General features: G+C 35.1%; 1 protein-coding gene across 1 annotated transcript in view; it reads left to right on the forward strand.

The window, feature by feature from the left end:
* Positions 1 to 26,652, forward strand: part of LOC149801867 (small conductance calcium-activated potassium channel protein 1-like) — a 227,334-nt gene that overhangs the window by 154,596 nt on the left and 46,086 nt on the right. Inside the window, exon 4 of the mRNA XM_089956237.1 lies at positions 23,286 to 23,421. Coding sequence (XP_089812363.1) covers positions 23,286 to 23,421 — 136 coding nt within the window. The remainder of the gene's footprint in view (positions 1 to 23,285; positions 23,422 to 26,652) is intronic.

Here is a 26,652-nt window from a genome sequence, read left to right on the forward strand (position 1 = left end):
GCTCCATCTATCGCTTACAAACCATACTTAGACAAGTTTGCAACGATACCGCAATGCAATCTCTTTCATGAGGTGGGGTGGGGGTAGGTGCGAGTTTATTACTAATCCCAAAATAAAGCTGCACTCGTTCTATCTATATATCGGTATATGATCTGCAAAGATATTGAATACTCATGGTAGATAATAGAATCAATCATGTTAGTTACGCCCATAATAGTCAATAGGATCCGTTTTGTCTTCAATAGATATTAATTGAATTACTCACTACAACGCCTTTAAAAGGGAACCAGCCATATTTACATGCTCTTCGAACTATTCGACCATTTGTACTTTAGTGTATTATTTAACAAATTAAAAACATACTAGTTTAGTAAGATTATGAAGACAGTCTGTGCAGCGAAACATTGAAATCGGTGGACCAAATACAATTTGATCAATTATATTTTTTACACATCATAAAAAATGGTACAAAGCCACGAAAGAAATGGTCATGGGAAATAAATCTATTAGTGTGCTGGTTATTCTTTTACGAGTTACATTTCTTAAGAGAAAGACAAGAACTGACCATTTAATTGCAAAGTTAAAATTGAATACGAAATTTAAAAAGGATAATAAACCATCTCCCCTATCCCAAGAAAAGAAAAACTAAACGAACAACGAATGGAATTAAGTATTAAATTGTACCTCTTTTGTTTTAAAGAATCTCAAATACAGCTTACATGTCTTTTAAGATATTTGATTAAAAAGATTGTATTTACATAAATTACAGGCTATTTAAAATTATGTAGGCAATAATAGAATATAGTATATGAGAAAAGAGCATATTTAATAATTAGTTTGTAAGACAATAGCCCTTACTTATGAGAGAAACAACACCATGTACATGCTATAAGGACAAAAATATTAGCCGAGCTAGAAGAAAAATACATAGGGTACACCAAGATATACACCGATGGCTCAAAAATTACAAAACCGTACAACACTGCTGCGGCAATAGTAACTCCTGAAACCAACACAGAATTTGGAGCTAGGTTACCCGACACCTGCTCCATTTACACAGCCGAATTATGGGCCATTATTGAAGCTCTAAAATGGATCCAACTAACAAACGCTAGACAAGCAGTTATCATTAGCGACTCCCTTAGCGTCATCAACTCGATTAAATCAAACCACTCTATCACAAGAAGCAACTTCCTGAAGGAAACCAACCACTTAATTAAACAACTGCTAAATAACAAACATATAATAGAGTTCATGTGGGTGCCCTCCCATATCGAACTAGCAGGTAACGATAAAGCAGACCAAGTAGCTAAACAATATCTCCATGAACCTGACTCCACAGCATTATACTACAGCGTCCAAGAATTGTATAGCGTCATCAGAATTAAAATCGACAATAAGTGGCAACAACAATGGAATAGCAGCTAAAAGGGACGCAAGCTATACTCCATACTAAATAAGGTCGCAAGACATAACAAACCACCACAGCTCGTTAGAAGTCAGGATCAAAAACTTATCAATAGGATACTAATAGGCAAAACTAAATTAGTCGGCAGCTTTGGGAAATATCTGACAATCAACATAAACTCAAACGGCAAATGCCCACACTGTCCACTCCAAGAAGATTTAGAACATGTTTTTAAATCCTGCCATAAGTATGGAACCCAAAGAACTAGGTTTAGGACTTAACAAAATAAAATATGGACCCCACCGACCTATCCAGATTTCCTCAAAGAACAAAACGTAAATAAATGCATTACTTACAAAAATATTATAAACTTCCTCACCGACATTGGGAAAAGGGGGGATTTAAACAAAAGTGTACGACCCGCTAAACAATGAATAAATAGCATTCAATTAATTACAACTAGGGGACAGGCTAACAAACTAAATGTAAGGAACAACAAGACCAGATGTCTTGGATATGTCTTAGCGACTCGAGTATTCGGCAAAGATATCTGTTTTATCAAAATAGATTTAGCCTGAAAATAACATCACATAAATAACCCTATCCATACGTTAGGATAATAATCAAAGCAAAATAAGTCCAAACCTACCAAAACTAGTAGACAGGCTAACAAACTCAAAATTAGGGAATAAATAAGAACATATGTCTTTGAGAAGTCTCAGCGACCCGAGTGTTCGGCAAAGATATCTGTCTTATCAAAATAGATATAGCCTGAAAATAAAATAACATCACGTAAATAAAACAAAATAGGAACAATTTATCATAACTAGCAGACAGGCTAATAAACTTAAAATTAGTGAATAAATAAGATCAGATGTCTTTGACATGTCTTAGGGACCCGAGTATTCGGCAAAGATATCTGTCTTAATCAAATAGACTTAGGCTGAAAATAAAATAACAACATACTAATAGCCTCTTCCAAAAAACTTAGAAATAAATCAAGCATAAAGACAGATAAGCAAGTACTTAGCCCAACCCTGAACCCACACATATAGAAACAAATAAACTTCAATAACCCTTAATCTAAATGTTAATTTTTTTCTTGTATTTAAATTTTATTTTAATTAATTTTTTTTCTAGGGCACCACACTCCTACAACATGAAATTAAGGACACTAACATATTTTCCTACCGCAAGGTGACCGCAAATTATATGTAGTACAACAAACACAACTGCACTAAGGCACAGCCTCTCCTCGAGGCACTAAAACAATTAGAACACCTTGATAAGACGCCAAAAACTAGAATATATAAGGTGGTCTAAAAAGCCTAAGACCACCAGGCCCCGCTGCACAAGGCGTCAAAGTCTATCAAGATAGGAAAACTTACTATAACCCTAATATTAATACCTCTAAGGTGGTCCAAACCCCAAGGACCATCAGGCCCGGCTGCACAATGCGGCAACCAAATACCTAGCAAAATTAGGACACTAAACTTAAGAATATATGAGGTGATCCAAACCCCAAGGATCATCAGGCCCAGCTGCACAAAGCGGCGCACCATTAAGCCTAGGAAAGTTTAAATAACCATACACAAAAGGGTCAACCCAAACCAAGAACCACCGCACCCAAATCAGACTCAGTAGATAAAGTTTAAATAACCCAACAGACTATCACTAAGAGGTCACTGGTTTGGTACTATTAAAAAAAAAAACGGCACATAATATATCTCCAAAATCCGTCAAGACGACAATTCATTAACCTTTTATCAAAGGAGTCAAAAATGTATTCCCTGGATAAACCAAGGTTCCTTCCTCGTGAGCAGGCTCCTCCCTGACCGAACCTGCCTCCTCGCCACTAAATTAATAAAAGTGCATAGCACATATTAAAAACATGAAGGAAGATGCACTTTTTCCTCTCTTCGTGAACAATTAAATAACTCTCCACGTGGGAATAAAACCCTAAGTGTCCCGATGTGACGTCATAGTGACGACCAGTCGCTACTGGCGTCACATACTGCTTGGTTGACACCTTGCGCAGCTAATGCAGACTGAATTGCTACCTTTAACTCGTGTGTGTGCTGGGTCTATCCCCATTCGAGCATAGCCTTACCTTCAGGTCGCTAGGGTCTATGAAGCCAGTCATATTGACCCAAGAACTGACGGCTCAGTTAAATAGTGCCTTTTATGCACTTTGCCTGGGGGATGAGGCTCTAATTCCTTCCCCCGGGATCAATTGAATCGTCCACTTATGGACATTAACCAGACGTACATACCCGTATGGGCGATAATATTGTTGTTGTTATTGTTGTAGGTTTTAACGCCATTTTTCAGCACACGATAGGCTATACATGGCGGCCAGTATTAATGGTGGAGGAAGAACCCGGAAAATCCCCTGAAAGAACCACCGACCCTCGAGAAGCTACTGGCAAACTTTCTCAAATACCCACATTGGCCGAATCCGAGACTCGAACCTACGCAGACAGAGGTGATATGGCAGTGATCCGTAACGGAGAGCGCTTTAAACCACTCGGCCACTCGGGGCCCCGGCGAAAACGTCTTTAATTTAAATGATGATGATGATAACGAGATTCCTCTCGTCGATTGATTGACAAATGTTACAGTAAAATGGGCATAATTTATCTTGAAGTAAAGAGAGTAACACAACAAAATCAGTGCTAATGGTATGAATTGGCGCTACATAAGATTGCAGGGTATGTGAAACTACGTCACACTTTATATATTTTGGACACGATTTCACGTGGCCTGTAGTCATATACCTTGATTATGTATCGTAAGAAACCAATGACGACAAAGCCACACCATCTCCTGTCCAAGAAGCGTAAGAAAATACAATGAATCATTTGCCTGGGTTTCGACAGGTTCACCCAAATCTCCAAAGATAACTGTCATCAGAGATCAAGAGTTCAGGTACAATAGATGGGATTTTGTTGAAATTTATGGTAAAGATCAAGGACGAAATATCTAAGATAATACAGACACATACAAACACTTAAAATAGTTAAACAAAAATATGCAATAACGAACGGGTTTAGAGATTAAGTTTAGTAAACTCTTTAAATGATTTCATATTTACGGTGGTAACAATTGGTATCTGTATAAACCTCTAAGTGACATTCAGTTATGTTTATAGAAAAGCTCAACATTATAAAATCCGTCACTTTTTCTGTAAATTGTAAGAATAAGTATTTTGCATTGCTTAAATGGCCTCCCTGGATGGTTGCAAGAAATAGTACATCAACCATATAAATGAGAATTGTTTTGCAATTGTTTCGGCTTGCATCATACAACGAGTCTGTACAATTAGGCTGTAAAATAAATAAATTCTGACATGAGTAGAATGCAGTAATAATTAGTACACCTTGCAGACTTTTTGTAAAATATAAAAAAGTTGCACATATTGCAAGAAACGTTACATGAAAGAAAAGGATTTATAAAGCATAAGGCTATGTTAATTCTACATTTAACACAGTTTTTTGGGGGGAAACGATTCGTGCACAGTTAAACAAGTTGCGATAAACTCTGACATAGACAATGTCAATAACGGTTTAAATAAATACACAAAACAGAATTTAGGCGTAAAATTCCTTGGAATAACGGACTATATTTGACAATAAGAGACTGCACTAAACTGTTAAAATATTTAATGTTGCGCGGCAAATGATATGTATTATGTCTTTAGTCTTGGACATTTAACTTACATAACATGTGCCGAAAAGCATATTATGACTGGTCTAATAATTTTCCTTTCTTGTTTTGTACAATAATACACTCACGCCTGACTGATGTACTATTTTTTATTTTAAAATTTGTGAAAAAATACCCCCTCCCCCCAAGTATGACTGGTTTTGTTATTTTTGGAGTAGAACAGTTTTTAGTGTGACATGAAATTACTATTTATTGAACACATTTAATTCATTAATTTAGTAATTGATCTACAATGAACACTTTTTTAGATGAAGATTGAAACTCTTTTTATCATATGAATGGACTTGTAAGAAACAGAACCTTGATTGATTTGAGTACGGAGAAGAGTTATGGAAGCTGAGTAACGGAAGCATTGATGATTGAGTAAAATACTTAAATGTGCTACTTTTATCCGAAGTTTTATGTTTACTTTCATTGGCAGACGGCGCTTCCTCTTCCATGCCTTCATTATCATCATCGTGAAGTGTAAATTTGCCGTGTTTTTATATTTCTGTTCTCTTGGGGGAGTGGAGGTGCAGAGGTTAAGTACACTAATGGGATTTTTGAAAACGTTCGAAACAACCTTTTGAAACTATTTGAAATTTAAGAGTTTGTACTTAGAATACGTACTCGGAGCTACAAGTATCTCATGTTTTCTGTTTCTAATAAATGATTGAGTCGGAATTAACTCGATTTCGTTTCCATAGTATTCTTTATTGTCTTCTTTTCTTTTTTATTTACTATGGAGCATTTTGTGATATATTTATTCAATTATTTCCCTAAAAAAAACCCGAAAGTATGCCTATGTATGCACTGACAGTTCTGAACAAAATTTGCAAACGAGCTTCGAGACATTCTGCTTCGTGTATAGGTAATTTTATATCGACCATGTCTAATGTTGATACAACGATGTCGTAAAAACGTGTATCTGTATTATTTGGCCCTAGGATCGAATTGTTAAATTGGCATCATAAGACAGGTCACATGAAACGTCTATGTGACTCGAATTTGATTAAAGGTGATGTTGAACCTTTTAGCCGGTTAACTGGACAATATGGTAAGATATTAATATAAGACAAGGTAAATGGTTGCAATTAAGATTAATTAATCTACAGGATATTATATCAAAAGTACCATCACGTTACCTTTTTTATATCCATAATCCGTGTTTTTGTAGTTTTTAATTATTTGTCTAAAGCGTAATTAGTTGTCATCACGCAAAAATACTCGTCGTTATGACTATAGGACTCACGGTACTAATTCAGTATACAAACACCAGGATATTAAAAATTCAGTTACTAAAAATTTCTGAGTGCTGATGATCAAACCTATATTTATCAGTATAGATGAAAACTGGATGTCAGCTTCTGTGTAAAGAAACGGATAATGAGCCGCGGCATTTTCTGGACCTATATGTGTTTGAAACATGTGGTTTCCAATTTCGCACCAAAGAATCAGGTGCTAATTTTAGTAATGAGTGTTCTAAACTCGAGACTGTTAAAAGACTGAAATTCTATAAATAAAACAATGTCTCTCTTTTTCTCATTTACGACTAAGATAAGCTCTCAAAAGATTCTTTTTTCCTAAAAAAAAATAACTTAATTATTAACCTATCTTGGCCAGCCAACCCTATATATACCCTATTTTATGTTCAACCATTTCAAGGCTAGTTCCAATATCTCCTTACAAATTGGTGCCGTATGTCCTATATCCACACTTGATTTTCTTGACAGCCCTAGTAGTTCAATACATAAGAAACATTATGCATAGTTCTTGTCAAAGGTTACATTAATGAACATTACGTTATATTGCAAGTTCATGTTCACCTAAATAGCAATGGTGCATTTCAGGCAACATTTAAGTATTTGAGCTTTATTTAAGAAAATCACAAAATAATATTAAATTAAAGCTATTTAATAAGAGTCACCTTTTTTAATATCACTATTTATCTCTCTTTTCAATTTAATACTGAAATATATTACAGCCTTGTCATATTATGCAATTAATGAATAAAAGGTCAAGGTGGCCATCTATATGTACATCTATTATTACAGAAAACGATATTTAAATGACAAAAATTACCTAAAATTCCTCCCAGAAGGATATAATTTAAAACTGAAGTAAGGTAGACTTAAGTCCATTAAACTGCAAAATACGAAGTTTCAAAACATTCACTGAAAGAAATTAGTGGGAAGCAAAGTCATGAGAGGTCATCACCATTAAGCATGGTGGAAGACACCTAAGTGATCATATCTGAAGCATTATGTTTCAAAACACAACTTGAAAATATCATATTGCTTAATATAGTTATTATATAAATGGTAAATTCGTATAAACTTTGTATATCTATTGTTTAGATATGAATCAAAGTGCAAAACACTCCACCTAGCATAGTCAAATCAACACACTATTCACTGCACGCCCTATCCCCTTCTTGGCAACAGTCGATATATCTGAATATTTGTTTAATATCCCACTGAAAGTCACTATGTGGTTTACAAAAGGTATTAATTTTACTTTGCTATTCACAAATATAACTATATGACTACATTTATAGTAAAGGTAATTGCACTTGCATATGGGGAGTCACCGTATTGATGTAGCTGTCTATAGGACTCACGGTACTAAATCAGTTCCCATAGTAAACCTATGCAAGCACCAGGATATTAAAAATTCAATAACTTAAAATTCCTTAGTGCTTATGATCAAACCTATAGTTTTCAGTATAGATGAAACCTGGATGTCAGCTTCTGCGTAGAGAAAAGTATATGAGCTACGGCATTTTATGGACCTACATGTGTTTGAAACATGTGCTTTCAATTCCGCACCAAAGAGTCAGGTTGTAATTTCAGTAATGATTGTTCCAAAACTCCAGACTGTGAAAAGACTGAAATTCCATTAATAAAACAACGTCTCTATTTTTTCATTTACAAGAAGGATAAGCTCTCAAAAGGTTCTTTTCCTTAAAAAAAAAAAAAAAAAAAAACAATTTTCGTTATCAACCAATCCTGGCCAGCCAAACCCATATATACCCGATTTTATGTTCACCCATTTCCAGGCTGGTTCCCATTTTTCCATACTATAAGTACCGTGAGTCCTATAAATATACAAAAATCTTATTCAACAGACGCCTTTATAACGTCAGAAACACTCCATGATCAACACTATCTTTCTTTCCTATTGATCCAGAAAATGCAAATATTTACCAACCAAATGTTTACAATAGTTCATTTCCCTTAAATCTATTTTATGCTTTCTTCAACTGTTGATTAATTGATGGAGGGGTTTTAATATAATATATAATGTGTTATATATAATGTGTTTTCACTCCATCTTCTTTGACGACACGATCACAACGTTTCTTAGTATTTTCAGCCTGTTTAACACGTGATAAACATTTCAGCGTTAGGTCACTCTTTTCGAAAGGAGCTAACTGAAGAGTCTGCTATATTGTAATGTTTTAATGTGGCTGAGACAATTTGAAGAAGATACAAACTAGTGCATCAAATCTTTGGACGGTACATTCGGAACACAGTGATTAGTCACGATCCTTAACCAATATCCTTTTATATGACAGTATTTTATATCTATCCCATTATATGGTCAGTACTAAGCTTTCATTTGTCGGCATTGCTATTTATATTTCCAAACCGTGCCCTAAATGTATTATCTGCCTCCAACACTGCTCTTTCATCAAATAAATTATAATTTCCGTTACGAGGCAGTTATTAACTTCATTATTTCGCGAAATATTTTCCTTTCACACCATTATTTTGGCTGGAGAAATATAAATGTTGAAGTGAATCTAGTATGATTCATTCGTTTCTTTCACTGTCATGGTATTGACATTTTATATACATCGAGTGTCGCCGATTTGCAACCACATTGTTTGGCACTGCTGCTTGCAAATTGAAATAGATGACAACAGGAATAAGACACGAATAGCAAGAATGGGTCTTCTAGACGTACACACTACATGATGTTTCCGAAACTGGCTTTCTAATTCTTCATTTTTACTTTTTTCCTACCCGCTGTCACATCATTATGTCGTTGTCGATTCTCAACTGAATGTCTGATTAAGAAAATATGCTCTCTTTTACAATTTATTTTAATATTTGATGATTGGATTTATCAAATAATTTAAATCACTATAACTTGAAATATTTAAATCTTAACTGACTATTACTTATGAAAATAATGATCATTATTAATGTATCCCATAACATGTATCTATCCACAATATAACATTTATCTATCCACAAGATAATTTAGAATATTCCACTGTGCTATCTTACATTACGTTAAATACAAGATGCCATCATTATCTTCATCATCATCGTCGTCGTCATCTATTTAAGAAGGAGTTCTCTTATAACATTTTGTTTGCTGCCCCGGTAGTTTAGTTGCTACAGCGCCATATTGGTGATCCAGTAGTCGTGGGTCGATACCTGCCCATGCATCCGGTTCACTGCCTCGCTGTTTTTCTGTCTTTGTTATGAAAAGGAACTTAGCTATCAGTTTGGCATTTTACAGTCAGTTTTATGTTAAAAGAGTGCTTCAAAATTAACCAAGCAACCGATTTGTGTGGTAAACCAAATACTGAAAATCAATCAAGCAACTGACTTGTGTGGCAACCCAATTAAGGAAAATCATCTAAACAACTGACTTGTGTGGCAACCCAACTAAGGTAAATCAACCAAGCAGCTGACTTGTGCGGTAACATAGTTGCGGAAAGCATCGCTTCTCGATGAACTGTTTTGAGACGAATGTAAGGAAACTTGTTGCTGACTATTTTACTACAGCCTGCTTACCTCCTGAGTTATTTTGCTCTTCCAAACGTTATGGCATTAGCTTCTACCTTGTTCTATAGGTTATGTCTTTACCTTGACTATTATGCCAACATGACGTCCTCTCGTCGACGTATCGTTCTCACAGAATAACGTCACTTTATGGGTCAGCGTTCTGAGCGATTCGTAACGTTATGTGTATTGTTTGTTATAATCAGCTGTTCGGAGTCAAAGAATGGGCATGATTTACTAGATTAGTTCATAAAGTATATGCTTACTTGGCTGAAGATAAATAATAAATGTTTTGATTATCAACATTTCGGTCTTTTGCCTGACCTACCTTGTAAAATTTAGCAGATGAAGAGATTTAAATATTTTAGAGATGCAATCCTTTAACTTCCTTCAATATATAAGCTATTGTAACAAGCAGGCCCTCCAACGTTGAGGGAGGCCCAGGCCACTTCGAGATTTGTTGGTCCCTAGACTTTGGTTATATTAACATTCGAAAAATAAGTAGAATGTCAAACAAGCCCAAATATATTTACTATAGTAGTAGTAGTAGTAGTAGTAGTAGCAGCAGTAGCAGTATTTTTTAAACCAAGGCGCAACAAACGAGCAAATATTTAGTGGACTTGAGAATGACGTAGACTTCAGGCAGAAGACAACTGATCTCCTAATAATTTTAAAATAATTCGCATTATTACGTAACACATTAATATATGCTAGTTAAAACAAAGCTAAATAATTACATTTTTTGAATACCAGATTTGTGCAAAATTTAAGAATTGGCCAAAATATCGTTTGCAACATCCCATTTGGTGACCACATTATCGTAACGGACACGTTTTAATCACGTGATTAAAGGAACATAAATATCATTATAATAGTAACATTCAAAATTGATTTTGTGATAAATATAAATGTTTTGTATTAAAAAAAATATTTTTCAAAATATTTTGTCACGAAAACATGTTGTTAATATTTATAGGTTACTGCATTTGTATGGGAAAATATGAACGAGTTTTTTGGATGGAATATTGCACGACCTTGGGAGTGCAGTATATCCATCCGACAAAACGAGTAACCTTTTTATTATATGTTCATTATGCAGTAACCTTTTTATTATATGCTCATTTTTTTATTCTGCCTAAGGCTTTTAATTACATAAACAAAATACACTACAAGAAACAACGTAAATGAATGTATGCCGTATTCCAAACTTAATACAAGAGTGCATATTCATCATTACACAACACCAACATTATTACTGCGCACATAACTCCGCCCAGATAAATTTGAACTTGGTCGCGCGCTCGACATAACTTTTCGAAAGAAAATGGCGTGTCTAGTTATAATTGAAATTTGGAGTCATATTGTGAATGAATGTGCATTGCAACAGCTTTTCCATCTGATCTGGAATGAATAGATTTTGGTGTTTTATTTTTTCGATTCTACGGAATTTCGTGATTATGGACTGGATTTGTATGTGACAGTTCCACATGAAATACATGGGATTGAATAAGCTAGAGAGAAGCGTGTTGACATCTGCAGATGAGTTTATGTTTCTGTCATTGAATGTTTGAAATCATAATGTGGGAAAATATGAAGTCTTTCAATTGCAATTATCAAAAAGACGCTATGGAATTTAATGTGTATTTTATTTTGAGTGCAGTAAGGAGGATGTAGTTGCACTTGTCATCGAAATTACAGTACAATTTCGAAATGTGTAATCAAGATTGAGAACCTATGACATAGCTCATGCAATTCGGATTTGCAGAACTAAGAAAGTATATTTTGAGGAAATTCAGGATGTAAAACTGTAAATATATTTTTTTTGAATCCTTATCACCAGCTAAAGAAGACAGTATATGACTTATCACTTATATGTTATTTGTAAGGACCTGTTCTTGCGTCTATTGTATACTGTTGCTAGCCTAAATCTGAAACATTGTATCAACGCGGAATGTGCCAAAGCAGCTGGTATGTGGCAGTCCACGAAACATCTGTTTTAGTTCATTCAGAAATAAATTTAAACAACCATAACGTAAAGCGCCTCTTACGCGAGTGTACATGATTTGTTTACAGTCAAAAGTGCTGGCGTCTGCGTCCAGTGTTTGTTTACAATAGAAAGTAGTCCCAAAAGCTCGTTCATATTTTCCCATACAAATGCAGTAACCTATAAATACTGCACGATTCTGACAATGTAAAGTTAACGGGGGAAAAAATGAGCATATAATAACATTAAATTCCACACAAGATGAATCGTGAATTTGCGTACATTCCGTACTGACGGAAAAAGTATATGCGTGTATCTAAACTTATGCACATATACTGAAAACCCATTCAAATCAGTTGCTATATTTCGTAAATACTGACTTTGTTTCTTCTTCTTTTTTTCTCTTCGACAATCATTCTGCTACGACGACTAATGGTTAGTATTTCTTAACATGGGGTCAACGACAGGACGCGCATTTTCAAAAAAAAAAAAAAAAAAAAAGTCTTTGGATGAAAATAAATCCTTTATTCCGTAAGGAGTCACTACGTTCTTCATCCATGGCTGACGTCATAGTTAACACAAATAGTAAAGGTATTTGTGCCGATGATAATTCAGAGTCATGCAAATATAAAGTGCCACCTACCAGCAACCACTTTATTTAGAGTGTGTTCAAGCGGTGTTCTGTATTTCTCTTTAATTAAAACAATCCGTTCGTGACCAAATCCCGCAGTGAGAAGAGAGATGCCAGCTTAGTTACCTAATTCTGCCAATGGGAAGAGATTTGAGATTTGCCTGCTTGGTAACCAAATCCTGCCAGTGGGAATAGAGCTGCCTGCTTGGTTAATTAATTCTGCAAATGGCAGTTATCTGCATGGTTACCTAATTCTGCAAATGGCAGTTACCTGCATGGTTACCTAGTTTTGCCAGTGGGATGGGAGTTGTCCACTAATCCTTTCCTGTTTAAAGTGACGTTCCATTCACATTCTTCTTCTTTCTCCTCCTCATTCTTCACCTTTTCTTCTGTTTCTTCGATTCGATTCGACGATTTTTTAAACAATGAAACAATGTCAGATTATCGGATACAAAAGCTGAGCAATGAAATGACATTTTCACGCAGTCAATGGCGATTACATAAACTACATTAAGCAAATTTGTTTTGTTAATAGGAACGTCTGCTCAAGATAACGCCATCTGATGGGTATATTTATGTGTTAATTTTGTTTCTGATTTGGTTTTGTTTGTATTTCCTCTACACAATTCATGCTTTTAGTGCTTTTGCGCTGCATGGTAGGACATAAGGATCAGGGGATTTGATTAACTATAACACTTCGCTCAACAAACTAAGCTCCTAATATACTGAAGTGAAGGTAATGAGATAGTAGAAAGGACAAAGAGGAAGTTCAGAAATGTCCGTTTTATCCTGGTCTCAAGACTATGACTTTTTTATTATTTGGAGAAATCATACCCAAGATGATGCTACAACATTTTTCTTATGCTTTACTTGTGACATTGTTCAAAATGAAAGTAAAATTATATTCATGGTGCACATGGTGTATTGTTTTTCTCTGTTTACGGATTATTCAATTACAGCATTTTATTTTTAAGAGAAACAATCGTTTCTCAATATTTGACATTTTAGTTTTATTTATTACTTCTCTCCTTTATACTTTGGTTTGTTTTGTGTATTACTTCACTCCTTTATACTTTGGCTTGTTTTGTGCATTACTTCTCTCTTTTATACGTTGGCTTGTTTTGTGCAGCTGTGTTTACTGTTTCCCATTTCTGAAAGTAAATCCAAAGGTAAATTTGTTTTTTTAAGACATTTCTCATAAGGAAATTTCAGCTATTAGGACGAATGCATATCCGTTTCTTGCTTTGGAAGTCAATAGAGAGTGACAAAATACGTTATTAGAATGATATCCCTTTAAGCAGGGTTTCTTCATCACAAGAACTTAAAACGCAGTGAGTATATTCATGAGAAAAATCTCGATAGTTATGCATGGGTTTTGATGTCGTAGCTCCATCCCGATATGTCTGATTTCACCCAAATACATCATTTTTCAATCTTCAACAATGTCTGCTACAAGACGAGTGATTGCTTGCAAGTGCTACATTCAAAATTCTAGTAATGAATTTTCTATTTTGCATTGATCCAAGCTGTAAATGGTTGCTTTCAAGTTTTTCGATCTACTTTCCTTCTGCGTCATTGTATCTTGCGATTTGTCAACTACTGAATTGATTCTGAGGTTTGTCGTATGACAAACGCTATGTTAGTTATTACAAGTTTTGTGTAATCTGTTTATAAACTTTACAATTACATCATTCCAGCTGCTGTTTTCATACAGATTTGGCCTTGCAACAATGTAAATACTCAGTTTTATCAGTATCGTCTTTGTTGTCCAGCTCGTGTCGCCATCTGTTGTCATAATGGCATACTAGAGATTAGCATGGCATTATGACAACAGACGGCGCTCTAAATTTTTACAGTTTTTCCGTCCCAAAAATAATGAATGTTCCCCACAGAGCTTTACGACAGTCATTTTGTGTCGATAACTCTTTCAGTCCCTTTTTTAAAGTGTACGTTAGCAACAAAGTTTTAATTGTCTCTAAAACCATATGCTTTCTCGAAGATCTAAGTCATTTATAGCACCTTACGAAAACAAAAACGCATACAATACAGTAGGGTGGTCCATCTTTTTCAACCCCAGTTTTGACGCACTTAAGTATTTACCTTCACCGTTTAAGAAATCTACTTCTTAGTGATATCTCTCATTACTTTGGAAACATTAGTTGTTTTAGTAAGGATCAGAAATGACAATGATATGTTCCCTCGTTCTCTTCTTAACGAGCTTTCATCAAACGAACCCTAGTTGTAAGGATTGTATTGTACGTCACCCATTTTGACGCACCTCACACAGTCTATCTTTTCCTTTGATACTCTTGTACATAAGCTCCCGAGAAAATAAAATATTTCAGAGCAACATCAATAGCACATTAAAAAAAGTTTATAGGTAAAATGACATTAAAAAATTAAGTATTCCTTAAAGGTGTTCTTATTCTTGTCACGATCTTCATTTTGGAACATATTTTGCCGCAAAAACCGAAATAATCAAACTGTGGAAAATCATGATCGTATCATGATAAAAATATTTAATTGCGTTTAGAAAGATTAGATTTAGTGTACAATTGTTTTCCAATACTTAATTTGCATTGTTAATGTACAGAACCTCAACCTTTGAATGTATTTATAAAAGAAACAACCAGAAAACAAGCTTTAAAACTGGTTTGCATCCTTTAAAACTTTTGTCTCTAAAAGTGTAAATAATCAGAGACAAAAGATGTTACAGGAGATTTTAATTGTATTTATTGTCATTTTTACCATTATCAAACCAATTAAAATCAATAATTTGGTTCAAGAATTTTAACAATATAAATATAACACCCTTGGGTTCTAATTATTCAGCTGCTCTTTGTCATATTAAAGATTTTTAAAAAAACTTTAAAGAATTTTTGAAATATGAATGTAGTGACGCATGATTCTGACTTGATAATTGTGCTACTCTTTGCAATATGAAAATAGTTTAGTGAATTATCTATGATCAAAGAGAGAGAGAGAGAGAATGCACCAAAACTGCATATTTCATTAAGTCATTGTAATTGTATACATGTATCCTGGGACGATGAGTGTGTTTTGGGACAGTCTTCAGCAAGTATCAACAAATGAATAAACCCTACCGATCTTACTCGATAATTATATAGGGTAGAATTTTACAGATCGCTGTCTTTTTATTTGGTTTTATTCTGTTTAATTGCCTACATGTATCCTGGGTAGTTGAGGGTGTTTTGGGACAGTCTTTTGTTGTTTTAGGGTAGTCATGTCGTCTTTCATTTGGTGATAAATGCCAATATGGGGAAAAAAACTCTTCTGATCTTACTTGATAATTATACAATGCAGGATTTTACTGATCACTGTCCTTTTTAAGGTTTGATTCAATACAATGGTAGACATGTATCCTGGCTAGGTGAGAGTGTTTTCGGACAGTCTTGAGCTAGCCCCATTACTTTCAGGGTGACAAATAGAAAAATTAAACTGTTGGATGTCTAATTCATTCATAAGTTGTCGGAAGTAATCAAACATCAAAATTGCTGGACAGATTTGGGGAGGCAAACAAGTGTTAAAAACAGTGCCTAAACTTATAGAACAGTTTTTGCTTTAATATTCTTCAAAGGAATAGACTATGGATATCTCGAGGACGCACACATTATGGCGAACAAGTATTATTTGCTTGACTTGGTATTAGGTAAAGAACCGACAGTCTACCATTTTTCTGTTAAATGGCTTGTCAAATGGTCAAATGCAGGAATAGGTTGCAGATGTGCCTCAGATATCTTTTGATTGGGATTTTCTACCATTTGACAAGTGTGACAAGATCTGTGGTACTTATAAACATCACTTTTAATGTTCGGCATAAAAAATGATTCAGGATCTTGTGATAAGTCTTATTGACACCAAAATGACCAGCTTAAGAAGTTTTATGGGCTAGACTATGCATTTCCTATCTATATGACTTAGGAACAACAATTTGATTGCTCACTGACCACTCATCACCAGCAGGTACATCAGGTGTCTCCATTTTCTCGTAATGACCCCATTTTTCACAAAGTAACAAACTGGTACTTGTGTGGCTTTAATTTCTAAAACCCAGTCTTGTGTCTTCCCTGAGGAATAGTACTTGGGGGCCTATAACTCACATTTAAATGACTTGCATGCTTATAAAGTAGCTGTTACTTTCTGCTAAGATATCTTACAAATGCAGTCAGAAATTAGCTAGTGGTTTCTATTATTCTGCGAAGAAACTAACTTACTTATGAATCTCTCTCTCTCTCTCTCAATCTCTCTCTCTCTCTCTCTGCTGAGTGATTAAGACATTTAAGTTATGTAATTTACCTTATCCATTGTTCCAAGGCACATACATTAGGGATAAGAGGCCAAATTTAAAATTTTATATCGGGTTCATAAATATAATAATTTTGTGAAGGTCATAGTATCAGAAATAACAAATTAGCAAACAAAATATAATCCTTTTCATGGTGTTTTGCTCATAGCATGTGCATCCAACTTGTTTATATTACCCACAAAATAAATTCATCAAAAAGTGAGCATTTTTGTACAGTATATATATTGAATACAGATCCAGTAATGGAATGTTTTTGGGGATTAATTCATGGCACAGACACTAGGGAATATAACCTGACTGTTCTTGAGTCATAATTTACAAATGTATGTGGTACACAAAAGGTAATGTGTCTTGGCCAATCCAGAATTTATAGTTTTAATTCTTCAGAATTTGCAATGGAGTCCATTCGAAAAGCCAGATTGTGTGAAAAGCTTGTCTTCATTCATGTTTTATTCATGTGAAATAGAGGAACAAAATGGATTGGCAAATAAATCTATAAGAACAATGTAACAAGACAATCCAGGTATTTGTTCCTTATAATTGCTTACCTGTATGATAATTTTTGTTTCAGACTAATTCGTCTAACAATATTGTTTTTATGAATGCCGATTTAAACTTTTTCTCTCTTATATTTCCTATGAAAAGTTAAACATAGGACTGTATATTGTTTTATTTATTTATTTTGCTTTATTGCATAGTTGTATTGTGTTGATATTTTGTGTGTCATGACAATATAAACTTATATTTTAAACAGGATAAAAAAATGATAAAATCACAGACAAATGAAGATGTTTATGTGGGGTGGGGTGGGGGTGGGGGTGGATGCTACAACAGCCTGTGCTGTGACTAGCCTTAAAAACTTTACAAGTTTTTTAGAATATTATGTGGGGGTGTCTTATTCTTCTAACAGAAAACAATCACATCTTAGAAGATACATATAAAAATCTGTATTAATCTTTGTAACTACTACATTAATTTCATATCAAAATGTATCAAGCACTTTTAGTACTGTACTGTAGCAGTAATGATACAAACAAATTGAGCTGGTTACTGGTAGCAATGTTATTTATATTCAATATATTATATTTGTATAATTGCTACCAAAAGAGTCTGATGTTTTATCAGTGAGGTACAATCAGTCATCTTATCTGTACTATAAATATCGCTTCCTATATGGATAAATACAGTTTTAAATAATAAAAAATGTAGTTTCCAGTTTGATATCTGTCGAAATAAAGCATCTCATAAATGTATGGAAGGGTTCTTTATGTTTACATATAGAAAATATATTTCATACTCTTCGAATTTCTTTTCTTATATACTGAAATAAGTTCATATTTTTGTAACATATATGCTTTGTATGTGATGTCCTTCTTTCAAGTCATTTGCCACTTGCTGTTGTATTGGAATTGGAGATTGAAAATGAAATTGGAGATATGAAATACTTGTCACAGACAACTAGTGACAATACTTGCTGACTATTGCATACTCATCCATGCCATACATATATAAGAATTCTGTATAATTTGACTATTTACCTTACTTCTTGTTATATATATATATATATATATATATATATATATATATATATATATATATATATATATATATATATATATATATATATATATATATATATATATATATAATTAAACTGCCACTGTAAAATGCAGATGAACAGTAAAATTTAATTACATAGGGTTGAGAAAACAGACAGAACCCTCATCTCTGTAATGTACTCTCTCTCTCTCTCTCTCTCTCTCGTGAATAAAGAAATTAAAGTATGGCCTCAAGGTGCAGTCATCTGCACTTCTCTCAAACCTTATGAGGTCTTTACTGCTACAAAAAGCAGAATTTGCACTGCACTCTAAAATAATAAATTTGCTCTAAACTGATAACATTGTGAATGAGAATATATGAACAAATTATGGCCTTAAATCTAGCTTGTAAGCGGCTACCCTATTCTGCCACCGTGCGGCAGCGGTAAATTAAACAGACAAAATGTTCAAATAAAATGGCATGGGAAGGGTTAGCGGAAATATAACGTTGTGTAAATACATCTAATTGTATACAATCTGATACATTTAATTTGTTTTGTGCTACTTGCAGGCCACCTCTCTTCCAAATGTTAATACTCTGACACATCAGCTGCTGTAATTTAATTCGAATGATATTTTAAATAAGGCGCCCAAACATGCCGTAAAGTGGTATAACCTCTTTTTGCTAGGGTTAGGGGAGCAGTCGTATTGTAAGAAATTGACGTGTCACAGCGCCGTCTGTTGTCATAATGAGGCATTATTTTATTCTAACTTCCTTGATTCTAACTTGCAACGTGCTTGATGCTACATTATAGTCTTGACTTTGGAAGGTGCAATTGGTGTAACTTGTGATATAGCAAGTTTATAAATGGAATGTTAAAACTTGTAATAACTGACATAGCATTTGCCATACGACAAACTACAGAATCAATTCATTAGTTGGCAAAATGCAAGATACAGTGACGCAGAAGGAAAGTAGATGTAAGCACGTGCAAGCAGCCATTTACAGTTTGTATCAATGAAGAATAGAAAATTCATGACTAGAATTATGAATGTAGCACTTGCAAGCAGCCATTGACAATAATGCAGAAGGAAAGTAGCACTTGCAAATTGCAACGTACACTCTGCAACAATGAAGAATACAATATACATTGATAGAATTATGAAAGTAGCACTTGCAAGCAGCCATTTACAATAATGCATCAAGGAAGATTAGAAATTACATGTATAGAATTATGGCGGGAATCCCCCTCCATACCATTAGTGTTTACTGTTACCTATGCGGGGTCGTATTCGTATTTAATAAATAATGTATTGCAATTTCAATGGAGCTTTGGGATACAAATATATATATATATATATATATATATATATATATATATATATATATATATATATATATATATATATATATATATATATATATATATATATATATATATATATATATATATATATATATACGTTGCTTGCAAATTGTTTTTAATGCAATTTAATTAACTACCATGCTAATTTCGATGCAACTCAAAACAAAGGCCGTGCTAATTTGATGCAACTCAAAACAAAGGCCGTGCTAATTTAATGCAACTCAAAACAAAGGCCGTGCTAATTTGATGCAACTCAAAACAAAGGCCGTGCTAATTTCGATGCAACTCAAAACAAAGGCCATGCTAATTTGATGCAACTCAAAACAAAGGCCATGCTAATTTGATGCAACTCAAAACAAAGGCCGTGCTAATTTGATGCAACTCAAAACAAAGGCCGTGCTAATTTGATGCAACTCAAAACAAAGGCCATGCTAATTTGATGCAACTCAAAACAAAGGCCATGCTAATTTGATGCAACTCAAAACAAAGGCCATGCTAATTTGATGCAACTCAAAACAAAGGTCATGCTAATTTGATGCAACTCAAAACAAAGGCCGTGCTAATTTGATGCAACTAAAAACAAAGGCCGTGCTAATTTGATGCAACTCAAAACAAAGGCCATGCTAATTTGATGCAACTCAAAACAAAGGCCATGCTAATTTGATGCAACTCAAAACAAAGGCTATGCTAATATTGATGCAAAATAAGGACCGTATTAATTTTGATGCAACCAAAAAACCACGATAATACAGTTTTAATCGTGATATTTTGTAGCGTTATATATGTACGTTTGAATGGTCCTTAGAGGCAAACTTTAACTGATGGTTGGATTTGCTTCTGTTATATTTCCCTAATTCAAGTCACGCAAAGATTTCGATTAGTGTCTGGAGGATTCTAAGTCTTTATTATATTCCGTTCGTGTGACACGAAATGGGAACCATGCAACTCACATGATTAATACAAAAAGAATCGGCAAAGTGCTGATTAACAAATACTCTAAGAACGATTCCCTTATTCCTTTTTCAACATAAACGCACTTTATATGGATCTAGATTTAGAATAATATCAAGTTTACAAACATGCGTTCAGTGGCTCAGTATTATTATTTTGTATATATAACCACTGTGTCCTTTGCGTTTTGTCGGATTATATACATTATTCAAAAGTACACCCAAACACATAATCTGACATTTATTTTCTTTGGGTGGTTGGTGGGTGGGATTTCATGGCAATTTCAGCACATTCTTATCAACATCACGCCAAGGAAATTGGAGCAGAGTGACTCCCAAGTACACACAGAGGCAACCAACTCGTACCGGTCTGGTTTCAAACCCGCGACCTTGGAATACGAGTTCAACACTCTACCAACTGCTAACGCAACTCTTGTGAAATAAAACTCCAGATTTGATTTAGGTCTATATACTATATTTGGTGTTAATTCATAAGTTTCACAGATAGCTGGTGGGCTTTTGAGGTACAGAAAACTGCACCATTTATAAAAGACCTTCGTACATAACTTGACGGCTTTTTATAGTGTGTAACATTTAGTAAGGTGTGAATTTAGGCCTCTGTGTATCGATTTCTTCTTACTTAATCATAACAAATAATGACTCATCGAGAAAGCGGAGAAAAGTACACGTTATCTTAAAAACAGTTCTTTTCGGCGTTCATTATCTCGTTTCATTTTACTGGCAAAATGATTTGCTTTGGGAATAAAGCTGATTAGTTTGTATTTCCAGCCACACCATAAAAAGCTATTAATTTTTTCGTTCTTGCATTCTGTAATTGTATGAGTTCAGTAATTTCACTGCTTTGTATTTCAATTAACCGCGGCGAATAGGAAATTGGTGAGTGTAAATCAACATTTGTGTTATAAATGAACTTTCAAATATATAATTATGAGTGATTACTTTCACTATCATTGCGTCATCTACATTACACTGAGCTTTTTTCTCTGTCCGCTTTAATTAAAGAGGGTTGTATAACACCCCCACTTTCCTTGGCCTGCAAAGTTACCATCTCCAGATACTTCCTGATCCAAAGTTCAACATAAAATTTAATATGTTCGGATTTGATGTCGAGGCATTCAATAAGTTCCCTCTCTTTCTCTCGTTCTAAATGCAAAGCACGGAAGATATTTCCTGCCTGTGTATGCTGTAAATGATTGTGACGGTTGCACGCATTGGGGTGAGGTTCTTCCAATATATATTAATTAAATTATGATGAAAGTTCCACCCGGGCTCGTGGGGTTAGAAAGTTAAATTAGTGACGAGGTAGATTTACAGCTCTGAGCCCCCAGTCAGCAATGCCGACGGTTAAATTATAGAGAACACGAAGATGAAATTCAATTAATAACAATTTAATAAATTCGATAATTTAAAACGATAAACTCTCAATCACCCGTCATTCCCTCGACCAAGTGACAGCCTAATTCATCCCGTGATTTACAGTGTGAGTTCGATTTTCCCCCTGTCCTTGTGTCTACTCATTTCTTTCTTTCCCTCTAATTCCTTCCTTCCTTCCGTTCCTCCAACACCTCCTTCGACTCCGTTTCCCTCTCGACTATCTCCTCCTCCAATTTCGCTCCCAATTTCCTCTTCCTCTCTTCTCTCCCCTTTTCCTCCTAGACTTCAATTTCTTCTGACTTCTCTCCTTTCTTCTCCTTTCCTCCGTCTCTCTATCTGAGACAACGGGACCAAACTGTAACTGGTCTGTCCGTCAAAGCTTCCTTATTTGAAGCTGTCTGTACTTAGAATTTCCTATTCTAAGATATTCCCGCCAATAACGAATGGCTGTTCGGAGCTACACTATCCTCCTCTGGGCAATCTCTCTAGCGAACTAATTCTTGCCGGAAGACGCGGAGAAATCATTCTAGCCAAACCAGGGTCTCTCCCCTATCTCGATTCTGATTAGGTGGCGCTGTGACCCTGTCCAATCGTCTTAGCGGCCAGTTCAACCTGGCTGTCTGTCTGCAGGGAAAAGAAGTTAAGACACTCCCACTTCTTCGGGCAACTTCTTTTGATCTGGACAAACGTTTCCACATCTAGGTGATCATTATCTGGCGGCTATAACCTTCCACTGTCCAATTCTAGCCAGGGCAATCTTACGTAAGGGATTAGTGCTAGCCTGCGGCAATGTTTAACATCAAACAATGGCTTGTCAGAATTACCTTGATTATACATGTTTCAAACTGGGGCTACTCTGGGTCGGGGTAAACGTGATAATGATAAATAATTCATTTATCTCACAGCTTCTTAGGTTAAAAGAACCTTTGTATACAACTAAGAATAAGACAAGATACGTCTTGCTGTTAATTAAATTAATGTATGATGTCAAGAAATATTGCAATGTGTTTCAGTCTTATAATGTTATTTTTATTATTGTCATCGTATTTGTCGTCATCATCATCATCGTTCTTCATTATTATTATTATCATTATTATTATTATTATTATTATTATTATCATCATTATTATTATTATTATTATTATTATTATTATTATTATTATTATTATTATTATTTTCAGCCACCATGACGACAATCATGCCAACATCTTGAACTCCATGTGGATGATAGCTATAACCTTCCTTTCCATTGGATACGGTGACATTGTCCCCAATACATACTGTGGCAGAATGATTGCCATATCAACCGGTGTCATGGTAACTAATGCATTTTAGGTTTAGATGAAATCAATAGAAAATAGTATCTTATATTCATAGGCGATAATTTGTAAGGTTCAGATGTACTTCATCACCTACATCTATTGTAACATGCCAGTATAACAGCTGCTGGTGTAAAAGTTCTTATCATTTACTGGAATAGACACACAGCTGTATTTACATCTGCATACATGTATTAATCGCATAACTTATAGTCTCCCTCCAACGCTCTTTCTTTTTTTGGGGGGGGGCTGGGTGGGTACTTTTCGGTGGCTGTAAACAATAATTACTCAGTATATTAGTAGCAAAAAAAAAATCCCAACTCAGTCTGAATAATTTGTTCCATATTTGTCAGTTTGATTAATTCCATAGTTGTCACTCATACGGGGGGTCCCGAGTGGCCGAGTGGTCTAAAGCGCTCACCGTTCCGGATCACTGCCATCTCACCTCTGCCTGCGTGGGTTCGAGTCCAAGGCTCGGCTAGCGTGGGTACGTGGGAAAGCCTGCCAGTAACTTCTCGTGGGTCGGTGGTTCTTCCCTGTGTTTTCCACTTGGAATAGTTAATGTATTCATGGATATCATCGGATTTTACAAACTTAATACATTAAAAACATAGAAATGTGTATTTGGTCATAGCGTTCCTCGAATACATGCAATTCCGTTACGGATCACTGCCATCTCACCTCTCTCTGCGTGGGTTCTAGTCTCGGATTCGGCCAATGTGGGTATGTGAGAAAGCTTGCCAGTAGCTTCTCGTGGGTCGGTGGTTATTTTTTGGGGTTTTCCCTGGTTCTTCCTCCACCATTAATACTGGCCGCTATGTATAGCCCATCGTGTGCTGAAAAATGGCGTTAAACCCCACAACAACAACAACAACAATAGCTGACGGATCCGTTTCTGAAAATCGTGCACTTCGATACGAAGCATACGAAGTAAATTCACATTTGTACAGTCGGCTGACCGAGCGTAATTGCAAACTATTGGTGTCTCTTGTGCCCATTACTGACAAATTATATGTCCTTACGGATACTGAATAAATCCATCGCCATTAAGCATTCCCAATAAAGGATCAATTGATAAACATTTCCATTCCTTTATACCTCAAAATCCCAGTTGTATAAGGATTTCTGGTTGATTCGCAAATGCTCTTCATTTTGACATTGAATGCACAGAATTTTGTCAATGACTTTTTTTTTGTCTTTTTGGAAGCCAGAGCATCACAAAAGTAATCGATACCAAGATTCTGAAAGTACGCTTGAGGCTTAATTTTTTTTTTTTATGTCAGACACTATTTAGGTAAAATCATAAAATCATTTTATCCTCGCAAATGATGAATCGACAAGGTTTGTTTGAATAAGCTGATTCACATGGTTTTCAGCGCTGCATAAAAACTAATTATCGGTTGTGTAACTTCCTGTCTATTCATGAACCGAACCTTCCAGTACGTCTTGGGACAAATTTATCATCAAAGAGAATATTCCAGAAAGTTTGTTTCACAAACAGAGCTTTCCCGAACATGCCTACCAGGCATACGAAAAACAAATCCTTTTGATAGCACATGAATCTGTAGACCTAATCCTACACATTTTAAGAATCTGTTCTCTAATTTACACTGTACTGTCACGCAAAGCTAGAGGTGTTTAATTAAAGCTTTAAATGGCCTATATTTAAAACATTTATCGTAGGATTGACCACTAGACCCATTCATTTTGTAACACTTATGATGTAATTGCTTTCAAAGGCTCCAAGCGAATTCAATTAACAGTCAAAAGAAGGTTGCATATCCATTTAAATATTTCATCTGTTAGCTATACACCTCTTGAATGTATCATGTGCTCAATAACTTCCGGTCGCCCACGGGTAGACAACTCCGCCTATGCATGAATGCATGAATACATAAATGCACTAAAACGCCGGAAGCTGTTATAGCTAAATCTAGATTACAAGAATGAGAGGAAATTGGTTTCACGGTGTTATAGATTACTGAAATTATTATAAATTACACTCATTGCCATTTTTATGAAGTATTTTATCGACGCCTGAAGTGTTGTTGTAACGAAAACAATTTTGTCGAACCATCAAAGACTCATTAGAGTGAGTGATCAAGCCTCATTAGAGTAATAATCAAGCCTCATTAGAGTAATAATCAAGCCTCATTAGAGTGAGTAATCAAGCCTCATGAGAGAGAGAGAGTAATTAAGCCTCATTAGAGTAAGTAATCAAGTCTCAATATAAATTCACGAAGACTGAAAAAGTATTGATCGTGGTTCCATATAAAGCAAACTGCCTTGACCTCTTGCAATCTCTATGCTGTATTCGTCAAATTCTCAAGTTTTATTACACCAAAAGGAAGCTTGGTGGCGTGTACTCCTTTCCCTCTGCCTGGGCTGACAGTGGGCCTGTTTTCCATTTCCTCCTGTCTGGAACTTGGATTGTACCCCCCCCCCCGGGACTATCAGGTGCTTGGGTTGGTTTCCTCTCCATGTATTCCAATCAAGTAGTTTTCCGAAGTGACTTTGCCAGAGTCAATTTCGTCCATGTGTAGTGTTATTTGGTGAGTGCTTCTTTTGTATCGTTCCCCTTTGTTGTTCGTACAGCATTAATTAGATCAAATTGACCATAGTTGTTTTCCTTATATAAACTTAACTGTATCGATAGAATTTGGAATATTTGTTTTAAACCAAGAACTAAAATTAAATATTAAAATAAATAATGTGTCTAAGTGTTTTGTATTTGTGTTTTGTGCATGTGTGTTTAGTATTTGTGTTTTGTGCATGTGTGTTGTGTGTGTTGTTATTATACATTCTACTTATTCTGTATGCCTTAGCATACTGTATTCCAATTAAGTATTGAGGTTCATTGCACCTTGGCACAGGTTTTAATTTAATCTTGAACATCAAGGTTGTTTGGTGATTAAATGAGTTTGGTTTTTAACGAATTCAAGATGTTTTAAACAGTTTTGGAAATAGTTTTAGTTAGTAAGTAATCAGAGATTGTTCTATGAGGTATATTTCTTCCTTGGTCCGGTCTGTACTTGTTTCTCCAGGTCTTTTAGTAATCTACAGAGCAGTTTCCTCCGGGGCGGGGGGGGGGGGTAGGGGGGCGCGTTCCAAGAGCTGGGAACGTAGTACCCTATAACAAAACATACCATGGAGTGACATGTTGGGGAGGTTCTGAGCTCCCCATGCCCTCCCCTGATCTGTTTGGATAGTTATGTCCCTTTATTGGGAT

Source organism: Sinohyriopsis cumingii, chromosome 4 (genome assembly GCF_028554795.1).
Source record: "Sinohyriopsis cumingii isolate HCF-2022 chromosome 4, ASM2855479v2, whole genome shotgun sequence".
NCBI classification, from domain to species: Eukaryota; Metazoa; Mollusca; class Bivalvia; order Unionida; family Unionidae; genus Sinohyriopsis; species Sinohyriopsis cumingii.